Source organism: Lithobates pipiens, unplaced genomic scaffold (assembly GCF_037356315.1).
Source record: "Lithobates pipiens isolate NorthernLeopardFrog02 unplaced genomic scaffold, aLitPip1_a1.2 Scaffold_35, whole genome shotgun sequence".
Taxonomy (NCBI): Eukaryota; Metazoa; Chordata; class Amphibia; order Anura; family Ranidae; genus Lithobates; species Lithobates pipiens.
Genome location: NW_027507811.1, coordinates 20734858 through 20754615, shown reverse-complemented (window position 1 = coordinate 20754615; position 19758 = coordinate 20734858). Strand labels below are relative to the sequence as shown.

Sequence of the window (19758 nt, the reverse complement as noted above, 5' to 3'; positions counted from 1 at the left end):
TATTCTGTTCTGTTTTAGTCTATTCTACAGTTTTATTTAATTCGGTTCTATTATTTTCTTTTTTATTCTATTCTAATCTGCTGTATTCTGTTTCCAGGTGAGCATTTACTGCATAGCACCATTGTGAAAAAGTTGGCAGGGTTAGGGGATAGCCAACATCAGGATATCAATTTTCTGGCATAAGAACAAGGCGTGGGTTAGCAAAATTCTCTAACCCCGTTAGAAGATATGTAGAAGATGGCCAATCAGCCGGGAGTATGCCCAGAAGAGCTCATTCGGGGTCAGGGGTTATTTGGATCAAGCAAAGACCTGAAAGTGTTTAAAAGACCGCTGTCCAGTATCAAAATAATTTGGGACATCTCCATAATGTATGCATAATGCCGCGTACACACGTATCACACTATCCGGCGGACTTAGTCTGGCGGACTGTCTGTCGGCGCGGCCCCCCACCCCAAAGCACCTTGTCCCCATGTTGATGAGGACAAGGGCCTCTACCCACAATCCTCTGGGACTGTGACATCATAATGGGCGGGGTCATCATCCGGTGATGTCCCTATATAAGTCGCTGCACGCCGCTTGTCCTGTCATTGTGACCGGAGACAGTGACAAGGCAACATCTCCAGAAGAGAAGAACAGAAGACCGGGGCCACCACTTGTAAAAGAGCTAGAAGAAGGCGCGGTGGCCCGGCAAGAAGAACCGAAGAGGGGGACAAGACCCCCGAAAAGGGGGACAAGACCCCCAAAGTCGGAAGAAGAGGGCGGCGGCGAAGAAGAAAGCCGGGTTCCTCCGCTAGTAAAAGAGCTAGCAGAACATAGCGGAGGAGTCCGGCGAGAAGACCCCTGAAGACGGAAGAAGACCCCCGGAGCTGTGCAATAAACTATTTTAACCCTTGTGTGTTGTGGGGTTTTTTTTACATTTTTTTCACAGGTGAATGGGTAGGGGTACATTGTACCCCATACTCATTCACATAGGGTGGGGGGCCGGGATCCGGGGGCCCCCTTATTAAAGGGATCTCACGGATTCCGATAAGCCCCCCAACCACAGACCCGGACCAACGGCCAGGGTTGTCAGGAAGAGGCCCTTGTCTTCATCAATATGGGGACAAGGTGCTTTGGGGTCAGGGGGCCGCGCGGCCCCCCTTCCCCAAGGCACCCCCCATGTTGAGGGCATGCGGCCTGGTACGGCTCAGGAGGGGGGGGCGCTTGCTCGTCCCCACCCCCTTTTCTGGCCGGCTGGGTAGCATGCTCGGATAAGGGTCTGATAAGGACCTAGCGGGGGACCCCCACACCATTTTTTTCAGCGTAGGGATTCCTCTTTAATTCCATACCAGGTGACGGGGCCAGCGACGCCTCCTTCACTGGTCCCGGTTGCTTGGAGACGCGCTCAAAATGAGCGGACTTTTCTCCGGGCGGGAAAAGTCTGTTCATTTCAAAAGAACGGCGGACTGGCACACACACGGTCATACTGTCCGCTGAAATGCAAGTCCGGCAGACAGATTGGTGTGCAAAACTCCAATCTTAGTCCGCCGGACTTTTGGGTAAAAAAAGTCCGCCGGAGCCTACACACGGGCAGATTGTCCGGCGGAATTGAGTCCGCCGGACTTTTCCACCGGATTGTTTGATCGTGTGTACGTGCCATTAGAGTTCCCTTAATCAGGGCTGCTGACCCTCCTGTACAGAACCCGGACCCATAAGTTCAACAGGGGAACCTGAGTAGCTGACCAGCAGGGTGATGGGGATCCTAGGTAGGTGGAAGGGGCTATAGGTGATGTTGGGAGGGTTGGCATTTACCGGAACCAATTCCCTGTAGTTCTCCATTAAAGCAACTGAAAGCCAACTTCTCCTTCTCGCCCTCCATCAAGCTTTCACCTGCTCCAGGTGGGAACTACAAGGGGTCAGTTCCAGTAAATACCACCATTGGGGAAAAGTTGGGGGTTAGGGGATAGTCAACGTTGGGAAGATCAATTTTCTGGGATAAAAAGAAGAAGCGGGTGAGCAAAATTTTCTATGAAGAAGATGGCCAATCATCCGGGAATATGCCCAGAAGAGCTTATTTGGGGTCAGGGGCTATTTGGATTGAGCAAAGATCAGAAAGAGTTTTAAAGACAGCTGTCCAGTATGAAAATAATTTAGGACGTCTCCATAACCTATGCACTAGACTAACATTTGTATCCGTATTCAGATCTGTTGATAAGGGGGTAACGCTGGCCTTGCTGTATGGGGCCCAGACCCCATCAGTTCAACAGGTGGACCTGGGCAGCTGACCAGCAGAGTGATTGGGATCCTGGGTAGGTGGAAGGGGATATAGGTGCAGTTGGGAGGGTTGGCAGTTGCTGGAATTAATCCCCTGTAGATCTCGATTAAAGCAGCTGAAAGCCAACTTCTCCTCCGCGCCCTCTTGGAAGCTTTCAGCTGCTGCAGGTGGGAACTACAGGGGATCGGTTCGAGTAAATGGCACCATTGTGGAAAAGTTGGAGGTTAGGGGATAGTTTTCTGGGATAAGAAGAAGAACCGGGTGAGCAAACAGGGAAGGGGCTATAGGTACGATTGGGGGGAGTTAATGGAACCAATCCCCTGTAATTTTCCCCTGAAGCAGCTGAAAGCTAACGTCTCCTCCTCGCCCTCTTGCCAGCTTTCAGCTACAAATTTAAGACATCTCCATTACACGTGTACTAGAGTACTCATACTCAGGGCTGCTGCTGATAAGGGGGTACAGCTGGACTTCCCGTACATGGCCCAGGCCCCATCAGTTTAACAGGGGGACCTGGGAAGCTGGCCAGCAGGGTAAAAGGGATCCTGGGTGTAAGAGAATGTATAAAACAATTCTTTCTAGATTTCCCTATGTTTTGTTATGTTATGCTAAATATGTATATATGAGTTTGTAGCAAGACCCATCTCTATTTCACATAGAATTAAGAGTTTGACTGTTTTTTGTGGTTAAGCCACAGGCTACAGTATATCTTTATCTGTAGGCAAACATCTGTTTCTTGATAATACATCACGGAACACAGGAGCTGATTACATAGTGGGTTATATAGTCACCTCTGGTGATTGGACACTGGTTAACCCCAATTAAGGAGAATTCCTCCCCTATATAACCCCTCCCATATGGGAGGCACCTCAGTTTTTTCGCCAGTGTCTATGGTGGTTGGTCACGTAAAACATGTGCTATGAAGAAAGCTCTGTGCAGGTTCCTGCGGGGGCCTAAGGGCTACAACAATCCGGATCCATATCTCGGGCCGATATTTGACTCCCAAGATGGTATGGTACCCGGGCCTCGTCATCCGAAGAAACGAGGTTTGGCCTGTAAGTCCTCTCCTATTGGAAGACTGGGCTCTGGGAAAACCAGACTTGGTGTACTGTTTACACAGAGCGCACAAAAGTTTCTGGCAGAGTCTTTTACAAGGTCCAGGTAGGAGGTTCTTCTGAGAAAGAACCCCAGATAAACCTGAAGGTTGGCTAACTCTGCCCGCCGTGATGGGTGAAGGCTGGAATCTGTCTGTTTCAGCAATTCCTGCGGCGAGGACAGGTAAGAGAAGTTAATCCTATATATAATTATATTATGGATTTCTTCATTTGAGTAGTAGTATGTCTTACCTGGTTTCCACCACTAGAGGGAGTAAGAGCAGCCTGATGCATACTTACATGCCTTTCAGTACACACGCTCAGTGAAGCCTGGTTCTCCAGAGGTCTCGCGTCTCCACTGCAGTCCCTGCCACAACAAGGTAATACAGGGGTCCCTCGTAGTCTGGGGGTCCCACGCAGCTCTGATAGAGATTCCTTTCCCCCCCTGGATTCCAGCAGGCCTCGTGCACGCGTTCCGGGTGCGCTCCCGGGCTAATAGAGGAGGGGGGAGTGTGGTTGTGAGCCGTGCACGTTTGTGTGCACGGTGCTGTACTGCACAGGTGGCAGTTTTAAAAGCCCAGAGCGTCAGGGGGCTGTAAGTGGAGACACAGGAGCTGTGGGCAGTAAGCATCCCAGGGGATTGGATCCAGGCAAACCTTAGACACCTACTCAGCATCAGGTTGTGCAGTATTAAGCATATATATTTATTGTGAGACTTTAAGCACAACAGTGATTGCACTTTATACTAGTACCTCTGCTTGTAGCTTAGGACTATGTCTCCTCGTAAGAGGGTCTCAGGGGGAGGTAATAAGGGCACTGGTAAATCACTGCCTAGGTCCAGGGGTTCTAAAAATGCCTGTAAGTTACCATCCCCCCTGCAAGACTGGAGCCAGCCTCACAGGACGAGTCAGTGACCCTGTCAGGTTTTGCAGCCTCTTCTAATGTCCCAGCCCCGTATATGTCACTGAAGACTCCCCTACATTGGAGGGTTTTGAAGGGAGAATCATGAATTTTATCTCTGCTTCCCTGAAAGATAGCAGGAAAAGGGGTAGATCCCCTCCCTCTGCTGAGATTCCTCTTTCAGATGATTCTTCTGACAATGAGGAGATTCTTCTGACAATGAGGAGAGATCCCTATCTTGGGCAGGGATCTTGAGCAGTCGGAGGAATCAGAGGAAAAGGAGAGAGTCCCCTCCTCCCAGGCGCTCAGAAAACAGGTGCGATAATATACTGAATTGGTGCGTACCACATTCAGAATGCCCGCTGCTGAAGTCGCTACGTCCTCTGTTTCTTCCCTGGGAGTCAGGAAAGTCCCACAGACTGCTTTTTCCTTCCCAATTCATCCCTTAATGGATAAATTGTTGTATAGGGATTGGGGACATCCCGATAAACTGTTTACTCCTCCTAAAAGGTTTTCTATGCTTTATCCTCTGGAGGAAAGTTTCACCAAGAAATAGGGGGTCCCATCTGTCGATGCGGCTGTTTCTTGTGTGAATAAAAACCTGACCTGTCCGTTGGATAATGCGCAGGTATTTAAAGATCCAACTGATAAGAGGTTGGAAACATTATTAAAAGCTTCCTTTTCCATGACTGGCGTGGTAGTGCAACCTACAGTCGCAGCCGTGGGGTTGTGTCAGTTCCTCAAGGAACAGGTTAAGCAGATGCTCGGTCTCCTTCCCAGTGAGGAAGTGGAGAATTATGCAGAAATACTTCAAATTCTTCATGATTGATTCGATTTTGGATTCTGTCCAACAAGCATCTCGTTTGTCTCTCCTGTTGGTACACATGCGAAGGGCCCTATGGCTAAAGAATTGGGCAGCTGAGCTATCATGCAAGAAGCATTTGATTGGGTTCCCATTTAAAGGAGAACGTCTGTTTGGATAAGAATTAGACAAATTCATCCAAAAAATTTCAGGGGGTAAATCTACTCTCCTTCCAGTCAAAAAGAGTAAACGTCCATCATTTAGGCATTCTCTCTCTCCCGGAGCATCAAGCTCTAAGCAGTGGCGATGGCCTTCTCAACCCTCCTCTACAGGAAAGGCTCAGGGCTGGGCCCAGGGGCAGAAAAAGACTTGGGGGCAGAAGCCTGCCAAGCAGAGCCCAAAAGCTTCCTTGTGAAGGGGCGCCCCCACTCGGCCGAGTGGGGGGAAGGCTTTGGCAGTTTGCGGAAGCCTGGTGGGAAGAGATCCGGGACAAGTGGGTGATCTCTTCGGTATCTCTGGGCTACAAGCTAGAGTTTCAGGCGATTCCACCCTCTCGCTTTCTAAGGTCAAGGATCCCCAGGGATCCAGTAAAGCAAAAAACGCTATTTCTGGCCTTAGATCACTTACTATGCCAAGGGGTGATAGTAGAAGTGGACCCAAAAGAACAGGGTTCAGGGTTTTACTTGAATCTCTTCACCGTTCCGAAGCCAAATGGAAGTGTCAGACCTATCCTGGATCTGAACCGGTTTTTACGCATCCGGTCCTTCCGAATGCAGTCAATTCGCACTGTGGTCTCCTCCCTGCAAGGGGGAGAGTTTATAGCGTCAATAGACATCAAGGATGCATATCTCCATGTGGCAATTTTTCCCACACACCAAAGCTATCTAAGGTTCGCGGTAGAGCGGTGCCATTTTCAATTTGTGGCCTTGCCGTTCGGGCTCGCTACGGCCCCTCGAGTCTTCACAAAGATTCTGGACCCTCTCTTGGCAAACCTAAGAGCTCAGGGTATAGCCGTCATGGCTTATCTAGACGACTTGCTTCTCATGGAGAAAACAGTAGCGTTCCTGAACCACAGTGTTTCCAGAACACTAGAACATATGGAACGCCTAGGTTGGATTATAAACCTAGAAAAGTCGTCCCTACAGCCTGCTACCAGGTTGGAATACCTGGGTATGTTTATCGACACCGCGCAGGGCAAGGTGTTTCTTCCAAGGCCAAAAGCCTTAGCCACCGGGGATCTGGTGCGCTTAATTCTGGGCAGGAGATCTTCCCCCATTCGGTTGTGTATGAGACTGTTAGGGAAAATGGTCGCCTCCTTCGAGGCCGTTCCATTTGCCCAGTTCCACTCAAGGCCGCTGCAAAGATGCATCCTTGCGGCTTGGAACAGGAAGCCCCAATCCTTGGATCTTCCTATGCGTCTATCCCCAGGGACACGCAAGAGTCTCGTCTGGTGGTTACAAACCAAGAATTTGCTGAAAGGCAAAACCTTTCTTCCTCTTCCATGGAAGATTATTACGACAGATGCCAGCCTGACAGGCTGGGGAGCAGTGTTGGAGGAGACGTGCTCGCAGGCGAAATGGTCTGCGATCGAGAAGCTATTGCCAATAAATGTCTTGGAGATCCGGGCAGTTTATATGGCTCTCATAAAGTGGTCTTCCAGACTACGGGGTCTCCCTGTTCGGGTTCAGTCTGACAATGCCACAGCAGTGGCCTATATCAATCACCAGGGCGGTACCAGGAGTCTGGTTGCGCAAAAAGAGGGGAATCGCATACTTGTCTGGGCAGAAAAGCATGTTCCATGCCTTTCTGCAGTCTTCATTCCAGGAGTGGAAAATTGGCAGGCGGATTTTCTGAGCCGCTAGCAGTTGTGCCCAGGAGAATGGGCTCTGCACCCCGACGTGATTTTGGACATATGTCGCAGGTGGGGTACTCCAGACGTAGATCTGTTTGCGTCCAGGTTCAACAGAAAACTGGACAAATTCATGTCAAGAACAAGAGATACACTTGCTCAGGGGTCAGATGCTCTGAGAGTTCCCTGGGATCAGTACAATCTGATTTATACCTTCCCCCCCCCTTCCCCGCTTCTGTCGCGGTTCCTGGGAAGAGTCAAGAGGGAAAAAAAGTCAGTCCTTTTGGTAGCCCCCGCTTGGCCCAGGCGACTGTGGTACGCAGAGATCATGAAGTTGGCAGTAGGCAGGCCATGGATCCTCCCTCTCCGGCCAGACCTGCTCTCACAGGGTCCAATCTACCATCCTGCTTTACGCAGTCTGAATTTGACAGTTTGGCTGCTGAGACCCACATTCTGAGAGATCGTGGCGTTTCGGGGCCAGTACTTTCTACTCTGGTTTATGCCAGAAAGCCGGCCTCCAGGCTTATTTACTACAAAATCTGGAGGACATATGTTTCCTGGTGTGAACGGCATCCTAGAAAGTATGTCATTAGCAGGATCTTGGCCTTTCTCCAGTCAGGCCTAGAAATGAATTTGGCCGTAAGCACTATCAAGGTGCAGATTTCGGCCTTGTCAGTATTTTTTCAGAAGCCACTTGCTTCGCATTCCCTGGTACGGGCTTTCATCCAGGGGGCTATGCGGATAAGGCCGCCAGTCAAACCTCCGGTATGCCCATGGGATCTAAATTTGGTTCTCTCGGCTTTGCAGGAGCAACCTTTTGAACCTTTGCATCTGGCTTCATTAGTTCTCTTGACCAAAAAATTGGTTTTCTTGGTAGCCATTTCCACGGCTAGAAGAGTATCAGAGCTAGCAGCTCTCAACAGCAAAGAGCCGTATCTAATTGTTCATAAGGACCGGGTGGTCATGCGTCCCAACAGGTCCTTTCTACCTAAGGTGGTTTTGGGATTCCATTTAAATCAAGATGTAATCCTACCATCCTTTTTTCTGGACCCACAGTCCGCAGAAGAAGAATCTTTGCACACTTTGGATGTAGTTAGGGCAATCAGTATCTATCTTCAAGCAACGGCTCAGATAAGGAAAACGGATTGCTTATTTATTTTGCCGGAAGGCCCTAGGAAGGGCCAGGCGCCATCAAAATCCACTCTCTCAAGGTGGATTAGACAGATTATTTTTCAGGCCTATAGTGTTAAAAGGAAAATCCCTCCTTTTCAAGTGAAAGCGCACTCTACTAGGGCTGTAAGTGCTTCTTGGGCAGTGCATCACCAGGCCTCCCTGGCTCAGATCTGTAAGGCTGCAACTTGGTCATCAGTCCACACATTCACCAGATTCTATCAGGTGGATGTCAGAGGGCAAGAGGATATCGCCTTCGGGCGCAGTGTACTGCAGGCTGCAGTTTAGGTCCTCCAGCCCATGGTGGTTTATAATTCTGATCTGTGTCTCCCTCCCCTCAATCTGAGCATTGCTTTGGGACATCCCACTATGTAATGAAGCTCCTGTGTCCCGTGATGTATGATCAAGAAAATAGGATTTTTATATACAGCTTACCTGTAAAAATCCTTTTCTTGAGAGTACATCACGGGACACAGGGCTCCCGCCCCTCTTGGGTTTTTTACGTGGTTTCCTATTGCTTTGCTACAAAACTGAGGTGCCTCCCATATGGGAGGGGTTATATAGGGGAGGAATTCTCCTTAATTGGGGTTAACCAGTGTCCAATCACCAGAGGTGACTATATAACCCACTATGTAATGAGCTCCTGTGTCCCGTGATGTACTTCTCAAGAAAAGGATTTTACAGGTAAGCTGTATATAAAAATCCTATTTTCTCACCTACAAGAGACTTTATCTTGTGGTTTGTGGTTTAAGACATAGCCTAAGAATAAGTTTCCTGTCCTAACTGTAAAATACGCTATTGAGAATATGTATTTTCAGAATGGAAGCAGATGTTTGGTAGAGATGACTTGTGTCTTATTCTGATAACATACAGGAAGTCCCTCCTGGCACCTACCTTTTTCCTTTTGTATCTGCATAAATACCGTGTATTTTGTGCTCAATAAACTAGACAACTGTTGAAACAATTAGCAACTGTTTACGTGTGTTTTCAATGGGAGTCTCAGATCTGAATGGGTCATTGAAGGTTATCCTACATTACCTAAGAGTACACATGGGTGGTTATATTACCTGTCCCCACTACACTGGGTAGGAGAAAGGGGCTATAAGTCCGGTTGGGAAGGGGGGGAGGGAGTTACTGGAACCAATCCCCGGTAGTTCTTCATTGAAGCAGCTGAAAGCCAACTTTTTCTCCTCATCTTCCTTGCCAGCTTTCAGCTGCTGCAGGTGGGAACTACAGGGGATCAGTTCCAGTAAATGCCCCCTCGCTGAACCAATCTCCCCCTATCCCTCTGCTGTCCAGGTATCGCAGTACTGATCACTCACTGTGTTCATTTATAACTGAAGCATAGTAAACTCTGTTTGCTGGGTATCCGTTTGTGAATGAACAGGAAGCCTCTGTACAGAGGGCCTCCTGTTCATTCATCTGCAGATAAAGGATTCTGGATCTCAATTGCTTTCTCTATCTCAAAAGTTGGACATCGGGAGTCTGTTTAGACTCCTGATAATTCACCAGTTAATTATTAAACTTAACATTTGTACAGCCGCTGCATCCCCACAGTGTAACATATGCTGTCTACAAAAAGCATCAGTCACATAAAAAAAAAAAATGCTGATCTGAGCTATACAGGCCATGATGCCCATGTGAATGGACCCCAAGACCTCATTCACACACACAGCTTTATTTATGAACTTTAAGCTTTTAGACCAAGCAGGAATTTTGTTGTTGTGTTTGTGTCCGCTAATAATAATGATTTTAGTGTATTTTTTGTTAAAATACATTTTTGGGGGATTGAGGCCCTGTCAGGTGAGCTGTACAGGACCCTGTGATTTCTGACAGCAGCCCTGCCCGTATTTCCAACACATCGGGGACAATTTGGCGGCACCAAGAGAATCGTTTTTGGGGAGTATAATGCACCCTATGGAAGAGAAACAGTTTGGGTTTATTTTTGGAAGGAAAGAGGAATATATCAACCATTCCTTTGGTTTAATGTATACAAGAAATTAACGAATGCACCAAGAAGTGGCTATAAGAGTATGAAAAAGATCCCCCATTGTATTCTGTAGTTTTTATATTCTCCACGAGGGGGCAATGACGTTCTGTCACAGGCAAAACAGTGTCCTGGATTTCTAAATACTCTATTTCATGATTTAAGCTCAGGTTAGTGGTAAAAATAAGTGTGAAATGCAAGATTTTGGTGGGTGTAAAAATATGTCCACTTGGCGACTTCAAACTGCAGGCTTAGAGTGGGCGAGTGCTGGGTGTACCAAGATAGCTGTGACGGAACGTCACTTCTGTTACGAAATCTGATGGGTCACCTAGTCTGACGGAACACAGGAAGTAAAATAGGAAGTGATGTCACATATAAACAGGAAGTTCCGGGTTAGAGGTGAGTCGGGAGGAAGTAGAGAGAAGTCATTACTGGGACTGGCAGCAGAGGAGGTGATAAGATATTATTATCTATTTACATCCAGTAACCCCCCCCCCCCCCCCCCCGTCATGTCCGTCCTCTTCCTCCATAGTCACTGTAATGTCTTTTATCTCCAGCAGATGATGATGCACACTTATTGTAAAACATTAATAAACAAAACAATTGTATTCCTGTATATAACTCTGACCGATACCGTAGTGCTGTACAGAGAACACTGAGCCAGTCACATCACTTATCTCTATTAATAAAACACAGACCTGACCGGAGAGGTGAGGAGGATTCTGGGAGGTCACATGACATCACTCTTATCTCTATTCATAAATCACCCACCTACCTTTTTTAAATACTAAACTATGTGCATTAGCCCATATCCCAGAAGGGGGACCGGTGTTAGAGCTCGGATATTAATAATTATACGATATTTGGCAGCACCAGGTTTTAGCTCCCCAATTCTGGGACATTATCCAGTCACAGACAAGGGATGTGTCTGGATGGTGACTGTATCATTGTGTGTGTCAGGTTCCTATAAGGTGTCAGGATGTCACTGTCTATTTCTCCATGGAGGAGTGGGAGTATTTAGAAGGACACAAGGATCTCTACAAGGACGTCATGATGAACAATCAGCCGCCCCTCACATCACCGGGTAAGAGGAGACTTTATTGTAAAGGAGAGAGCAGTACGGAGGCTCCACCTAGATCCCCCATCATCTGATAAACACATAGAAACAATGTATTCAGTCAGTGTGTGTGTTTCCTACAGATGGATCCAGTAATGGGAACCCACCAGAGAGATGTTCCTGTCCTCTGTATTCCCGGGATTCCACACAGGAAGGTCTCACCATCCCCCACCATCATCAGGTAGGTGGGACTAAGAAACCTGGTAAAAAAGGTATTCTAACTAAAAAAAAATAAAAAAATTCCTTAATGTAATCTCCTTTCACTTTTTCATACATGTTTTCTATTCACTTTGGGGTTTAGGGTGAAGAATTGAAAGACATAAAAGTTGAAGTTAAAGCAGAAGAGGACAAGACATTGATAAGTGGAGATCAGCAGTCTATGAAGGAGGGAGGTCCTCTGTATTCCCGGGATTCCACACAGGAAGGTCACACCATCCCCCACCATCATCAGGTAGGTGGGACTGAGCAACTAGAACTCAAAATGTTTCTAAACTATGATAGGATATTCTTCTATGTAATCTCTTGTTATTTGCAGTAATGTTTCCAGATGTTATATTTTATCATCTTTGGGGTTCAGGGTGAAGAACTGAAAGACATCAAAGTTGAGACTAAAGAAGAAGAAGAAGAGAGGTTGGTGAGTGGAGATCAGCAGTCTATGGAGGAGGGGGAGATGATTATGAAAAGTAAACAGGAGGAATCTTCTCTACATATAGACACAAGTAAGTAATAAACATTAAATGCAGAAAGAATTTATATTTTCATTTTACTTCTTCATATAGTATATAACGTCATGTTCCCAACAAATGAGGAGGAGATACTGTACACCATATGAAAGGTCCATCTCCATTCCTCAATATAACGTCATGTTCCCAACAAATGAGGAGGAGATACTGTACACCATATGAAAGGTCCATCTCCATTCCTGTAACATCACATTGTCATGTTTCCAATAAATGAGTTGCAGGAAGGTCCATTTCTTAATCCTACAGTACAGGACACGGGACTTAGTTTTATCCATGGGTTATATGCAGCTACCTTCAGGTTACAGGATACTGGGGAAAAAAACCTTCTCATAGCAGGCCTCAGTTTTTGGAAATGTCTTCAGGTGATGGTTGTCTTCTACTGAGTGAAACCTTGGAGGTCCTTTTCCTCTATTTAGCTCCTAAGTCCCTAAAATCGTTCTTTAGGACACTCCATCTGTCTCTGTCATTGGTGCCAACGTGCACCATGACAGCCGGGTCTTCCCCAGCCCCTCCCAGTAATCTGTCCACCAGATCCGTGATGTGCCGAACCCGAGCGCCCGGTAGACAACATACAGTTCGCCGCTTCAGGTCTTTGTTACAGATTGGCCTCTCTGTCCTTCTAAGAATTGAGTCCCCTACCACCAGGATCGGTCTTTCCTTTGCCTTCACTTCCCCCCTCTCACTGGAGGAGTTCTTCCCTCGGCAGCTAGGAGAGTCCCTCATCTCCAGCAGTGCTGGTCCCTGACTGGTTTCACCAATGTCACTCAATGCAGCATAATTATTGGGATGCTCCAGCCCTGAACAGGCCTCCCTGGCACTTCCCCCTCTACTCTTCCTGACTGTCACCAATCTACTCTTTCCTAGTGCCTGCACCTTTTTGTCTCCACCCGCCTCTGTGCTGGCCCTTTCCGGCACCTTCCAGGTACGTTCCTGGCTCTCCTTTAGTATGGAGGGACTTCTCAGTGCTGATAGTTGCTTCCCCAGATTCAGAACCTGGGCTTCCAGGGAAACAATGTGCTTACATTTTACACAGCAGTATTAACCCTCGATCGGATGATCAAGGAATGCATGCATGCCGCAAGATGTACAACGAGTCGCCTCGCAACACCCGCCGGGCATCGTACCTATTAAATTTAATGAGGATTGTGGATTACACCCTGTCCAAATGACCTAACAACTAGCTTCCTGACACATCCATGTCTTTATGGACCTTGCTTTGTGCACTGGTGGGCAGTCATGTTGGAACAGGAAGGGGCCGTCCCCATACTGTTCCCACAACGTTGGGAGCGTGAAATGGTCCAAAATGTCTTAGTATGATGATGTCCTTAAGAGTTCCCTTCACTGGAACTAAGGGGCCAAACCCAACCCCTGAAAAATAACCCCCACACCATAATCCCCCCTCCACCAATTTTCCACTTGGCACAATGCAGTCCGGCAAGTGCCATTCTCCTGGCAACTGCCAAACCCAGACACATCCATCAGACTGCCAGACAGAGAAGCATGATTCATCAATCCAGAGAACACGTTTCCACTGCTCTAGAGTCCAGTGGCGGCGTGCTTTACACCACTGTATCCAACGATTTGCATTGCACTTGGTGATATAAGGCTTGGGTGCAGCTGCTCGGCCATGGAAACCCATTCCATGTAGCTCTCTACACACGGATGTTGTGCTGATCTGAAGGCCACACAAAGATTGGAGGTCTGTAGCTATTGACTCGGCAGACAGTTGGCAATTTCTGCACACTTTTGAGTTTCAGCAATGCGCTGACCCCGCTCTGTCATTTTACGTGGCCTACCACTTTCGTGGCAGAGTTGCTGTTGTTCCCAGTTGCTTCCACTTTGTTATAACAGTTGACCGTGGAATTTTTAGTAACCAGGAAATTTCACGGAGGGACTTAGGTGGCAACCTATCACGGTACCACGCTTGAATTCACTGAGTTCCTAAAAGCAGTTTGCATGCCTAGGTGCGTGATTTTATACACCCATGAAGGTGGCCATGAAGGTGAATAGAATACCTGAAGCCATTGATTTGTAGGGGCGTCCAATACCTTTGGCAATATAGTGTATATATATTTATATATATATGTGATCTGGTGCACAGGTGCCACCCTGTAGTGCAGTTTAATAGCCCGCCTTGTGCCGATGCACACTCGCGCATGCGCTTGTGCATGTGCGCGTGCACCTGTTGCACAGCCATAAGCAGCGGTTCTTAGGCTTATGCATCCGCATGTGTCCAACCGGCTTTCCTGACATCGGTACAATTAGGAAAATAGGGCCTTTGACCTTCCAAGCTCTTTTCTTGGAGTACAGTACGGCACGCGGGTTCCCCTCGCTGTTCCTTATGCCGCGTACACGCGGTCGGAATTTCCGATGGGAAGCATTCGATGTCAGCTTGTTATCGGAAAGTCAGACCGTGTGTACGCTCCATCGAACATTTTGCTGTCGGAATTTCCGGCCACAAATGTTTGAGAGCAGGTTCTCAAATTTTCCGCCAACTTCACTTGTTGTCGGAAAGTCCGATTCCCGTGTACACATGTCCGTGGCACAAAAGCTCACGCATGCTCGGAAGCAAGCAGAAGGAGCCGCTCCGGCTATTGATCTTCCTTTTTCTCGGCTCGTCGTGCATCTTGGACGTCACTGCGCTCCCACGTTCGGAATTTCTGACAACCTTTGTGTGACCGTGTGTATGCAAGACAAGATTGAGCCAACGTCCTTCAGAAAAGAAATCAACGGTTTTTGTTGTCGGAAATTCCGATCGTGTGTACGGGGCATTAGTGTTTGCTATAAACTGAGGCTTGTTGGGAGTTGGAGGGTTTTGTAGGGCTGTGATTCTCAACCTCAGTTCTCAAGAAAATGTGAAACATTTTAATATTGTTTTCCACCACTTGGGGGCGATGTGTGGAAGACCTCTGATGGACATTTGATTTCCTCTCTCTACAGATCATAGTGCAGAAGATGATGACATCATGAAATGTTCTCCAGGAGGAAATCCCGTTACTCCAAATATACACCCCAGACCTTCCCAATTGGGGGGATCAATGGATCCCTCTAATCCTGAGGAATCTTCTGATGGACCACAAACTGTTACTCCAGATATAAATCTAAGATCTCAGAGTATGGAGAGATCAGCAGATCTATCTAATCCCATGGAATCTTTGTTTAGCAATGAAGGAGAGCATTCATCTTCATCGTGTGGGAAATCCTTCAATGAAAACAGAGAACTCCTTCCACATGAGAAACACCATCCCTATTCATGTTCAGAGTGCGGGAAAGGTTTCATTCATAAAGGAAACTTTCTGAAACACCAGAGATGTCACACAGGTGAGCGTCCCTATTCATGTTCAGAGTGCAGGAAATGCTTCAGTCGGAAAGAGCACTTTCTAATGCACCAGAGAAGTCACACAGGAGAACGTCCTTATTCGTGTTCAGAGTGCGGGAAATGTTTCAGTCAGAAATCAAACCTTCGTAAGCACAGGAGAATTCACACGGGTGAGCATACCTGTTCATGTTCAGAGTGCGGGAAATGTTTTATTGAGAAACAAGGCCTTCTGAGACATCAGAGAATACACACCGGTGAACGTCCCTTTTCCTGTTCAGAGTGTGGGAAATGTTTTACTCAGAAAAAAGTACTTCTTACACACCAGAGAAGTCACACAGGTGAGCGTCCCTATTCATGTTCAGAGTGCGGGAAATGTTTCATTCAGAAAGGAGACCTTCTTAAACACCAGAGAAGTCACACAGGGGAGCGTCCCTATGAATGTTCAGAGTGCGGGAAATGTTTCATTCAGAAAGGAGACCTTCATACACACCAGAGATGTCACACAGGAGAGAATCCTTATTCGTGTTCAGAGTGCGGGAAATGTTTCAATCATAGAGCAAACCTTCATAAGCACAAGAGAATTCACACGGGGGAGCATCCCTATTCATGTTCAGAGTGCGGGAAATGTTTTATCCTAAGAAGTAGACTTGTTAGACACCAGAAAACTCACACAGGTGAACGTCCCTATTCCTGTTCAGAGTGCGGGAAATGTTTCCTTCAGAAAGGAGACCTTCATAGACACCAGAGAATTCACACAGGTGAGCGTTCTTATTCGTGTTCAGAGTGCGGGAAATGTTTCCTTCAGAAAGGAGACCTTGTCAACCACGAAAGAAGTCACACGGGTGAGCGTCCTTATTCGTGTTCAGAGTGCGGGAAAAGTTTTGGTTACAAGAATTCACTTGTTGCTCACCAGAAAATTCACACGGGCTCATAACTGTTTTCATGTTCAGACTGATGTGTTGGGGGCGGGGCAAAAATATTTTATTTTATCCAATTTCGGCTCCAGAGCAATTAAAATATAAAAGATGAGGTTTCACTCATTAAATAGATTACAGACCTTTCATGCTTTAAAATTGCGTGCGCCGGCAATATCGCCAAAAACTATGGCGTCCAAAAAACCACCACGGGTGACGTTTTATAAAGCTTTTACAGCTCATCAATTTAGAGTTACAGTGCCTGGAAAAAGTATTCACACCCCTTGAAATGTTCCACATTTTGAGATGTTACAACAGGGCCAGACTGGCCTACCGGGATACCGGGTCCTTTGCCAGTAGGCTGCCGGCCCTGGGGCCGCTTTGAGCTACGCAGTGGCTGCAGCGTAGCTCAAAGCGGAGTCCCGCTGTGTCACGGAGCTCAGTGTGAAAGGTTCATTTGCACTGTAACAAAAGTCCCGCCCTCCTCCTAGACCAGCTCGTGTGATAGGTGCAGTGTTCTGTCTATCACGTGAGCTGGTCTAAGTTGGGGGGCGGGACTTTTGTCACTATGCACCTGAAACTTTCACACTGAGCTCCGTGACACAACGTGCGATGCGCGCTGTGCCTGTACTTAATCCACTAGCACTAACTGGTAAGACAGCAATGATTGGCACAGTAAGGCTGCAATGATTGGCATGGTGAGGCTACATTGATTGGCACGGTAAGGCAGCAATGATGGGCACAGTGAGGCTACATTAATTGGCACAGTGAGGCGGCATTGATTGGCACGGTGAGGCTACATTGATTGGCACGGTGAGGCGGCAATGAGGGGCACAGTAAGGCTGCAATGATGGGCATGGAGAGGTGGCAATGATGGGCACAGTAAGGCTGCAATGATGGGCACAGTGATGCGGCAATGATGGGCACAGTAACGCTGCAATGATGGGCATGGTGAGGCGGAAATGATGGGCACAGTAAGGCTGCAATGATGGGCATGCTGAGGCGGCAATGATGGGCACAGTAAGGCTGCAATGATAGGCATGCTGAGGCAGCAATGATGGGCACAGTAAGGCTGCAATGATAGGCATGCTGAGGCGGCAATGATGGGCAGAGTAAGGACTCAATGATGGGCATGGTGAGGTGGCAATGATGGGCACAGTAAGGCTGTAATGGTGGGCACGGTGATGCTACATTGATTGGCACAGTGAGGCAGCAATGATTGCCAAAGTAAGGCTTCAATGATGGGCACAGTGATGCGGCAATGATGGGCACAGTAACGCTGCAATGATGGGCATGGTGAGGCGGAAATGATGGGCACAGTAAGGCTGCAATGATGGGCATGCTGAGGCGGCAATGATGGGCACAGTAAGGCTGCAATGATAGGCATGCTGAGGCAGCAATGATGGGCACAGTAAGGCTGCAATGATAGGCATGCTGAGGCGGCAATGATGGGCAGAGTAAGGACTCAATGATGGGCATGGTGAGGTGGCAATGATGGGCACAGTAAGGCTGTAATGGTGGGCACGGTGATGCAACATTGATTGGCACAGTGAGGCAGCAATGATTGCCAAAGTAAGGCTTCAATGATGGGCACAGTGAGGCTACATTGATTGGCACAGTAATGTGGCAATGATGAGCACAGTGAGGCTGCATTGATTTCTTGTACCATGTCTGCAGTCTCTGACCATCTCCTGTATCATGTCTGCATTCTCTCACAATCTTTAGTATCATGTCCTCAGTCTCTAATCATCTCCTGTACCATGCCCACAGTCTCTGACCATCTCCTCTACTATGCCCTCAGCCTCCAACCATCTCTTGTATCATGTCCGCAACCTCTGACCCTCTCTTGTCTTGTATCATGTCTGTAGTCTCTGAAGGAGTCTGGAGAGGAGCCAAGAGTGGGAGCACCGCCAGGATGGGGTTCATGGGATTAGTAAGATGTGTGTGAACTGTGGTGAGGAGACTAGAGGAAAACCAGAGCCACCAAGCTGTAGCCGACTGACTGAGCCCTGCACAGTGCACCTGAGAGGAGGTCAGTGAAAGCACCACCAGGCCAGTCTGAGGGGGGCCACTGATGTAAGGGGGGAGTGAATACAGTAATGTAAAGGGGCACTGATATAAAGGTTTCCCCCTTATATCAGTACCCCCCCTTACCTTAGTGTATTCTTTCTGCGGAAGGTCCTCTCTGGTCACCAGACTGGGGCGGAGGTTCACCTTCCAGCAGGACAACGACCCTAAACATAATACAGCCAGAGCTACAATGGAATGGTTTAGGTCAAAGCATATTCATGTGTTAGAATGGCCCAGTCACAGTCCAGACCTAAATCCAAATGAGAATCTGTGGCAAGACTTGAAAATTGCTGTTCACAGACGCTCTCCATCCAATCTGACAGAGCTTGGACAATTTTGCAAAAAAGAATGTCCCTCTCTAGATGTGCAAAGCTTGTAGAGACATCCCCCAAAAAGACTTGAAGCTGTAATTGCAGAGAAAGGCGGTTCTACAAAGTATTGACTCCGGGGGGCGCCATATAAATGTACCCCCCACTTTTCACATATTTATTTGTAAAGAATATTGAAAACCATTTATCATTTTCCTTCCACTTCACAATTATGTGCCACTTTGTGTTGGTCTATCACATAAAATCCCAATAAAATACATTTATGTTTTTGGTTGTAACATGACAAAATGTGGAAAATTTCTGGGGGTATGAATACTTATTCAAGGCACTGTACCTAGGGGCCCTTGTGCTAGAATTATTGTTCCCACTCTGACGTTTGCGGCGATATGTCACATGTGTGGTGCGACCGCAGTTGACATACACGTGCGCACCCTGGGCTTGTGTGTGAGGGGTAACGGGGGTTTCGGCTATATTTTATATATATATATATATATATATATATATATATATATATATATATATATATATATATATATATAAATTTTTTATTTATTTTTTTGCCATCACAAGGTGGTAATAAACCCCTATGTGATAGCATTGGGTAAGTGTCAGGTATGGAGACATTAGGGTCCAATTTCTTCCCTGCCCTTCACACCATCTAACCAAGCACAGAACCCTTATTCCAGCAAACCCTGTGATTTTATGCTAACGGGTTCCCTTATATGGATACTGTTCACATGTGATCCTGATGAAGATGTTTGACGACTCGAAACGCGCTGAGATGAATGTTGAAATGAAAAAAAAGATCTGTAAACCCTACCTCAGAAATATTGGAGTTGGTGCTATACATGTTTTGTTTTACATTTGTATAATAAACTTTATGATTTTATAAATCTATTTTTGTGTAGTGCTATTTACTATATGCCTCAAAAAAAAAAAAAAGTCCACTGCTACAAAAATTATTTTGTTCCATATGTACCATTCAGGATGTGGGCATATAGGACAGAGAACCTCTATCCAAGTTGTATGGAGACCATTATTATTAAAAAAAAATGTTGACATCCAGTGTTGGTAAGTAGTGATGGACGAATGGGACGTTTCGCGAACGCGGGCGATAGTTCACGAACCGGAAAGTTCGCGGCGGGCCCCATTGACTTCAATGGGAGGCGAACTTCGCAAACCTATAGGTCAAATTTGCAGCCACAAAATAATT

The 19758-nt window shown here is 47.1% G+C and overlaps 1 protein-coding gene across 1 annotated transcript in view; it reads left to right on the top strand.

The window, feature by feature from the left end:
* Positions 1-19442, top strand: part of LOC143956383 (uncharacterized) — a 67461-nt gene extending 48019 nt beyond the window's left edge. Inside the window, 1 exon segment of the mRNA XM_077466602.1 lies at positions 15131-19442. Within this exon segment, the coding sequence (XP_077322728.1) occupies positions 15131-16187 (1057 nt within the window). The 3' untranslated portion in view covers positions 16188-19442.
* Positions 19443-19758: the final 316 nt, after the last annotated feature.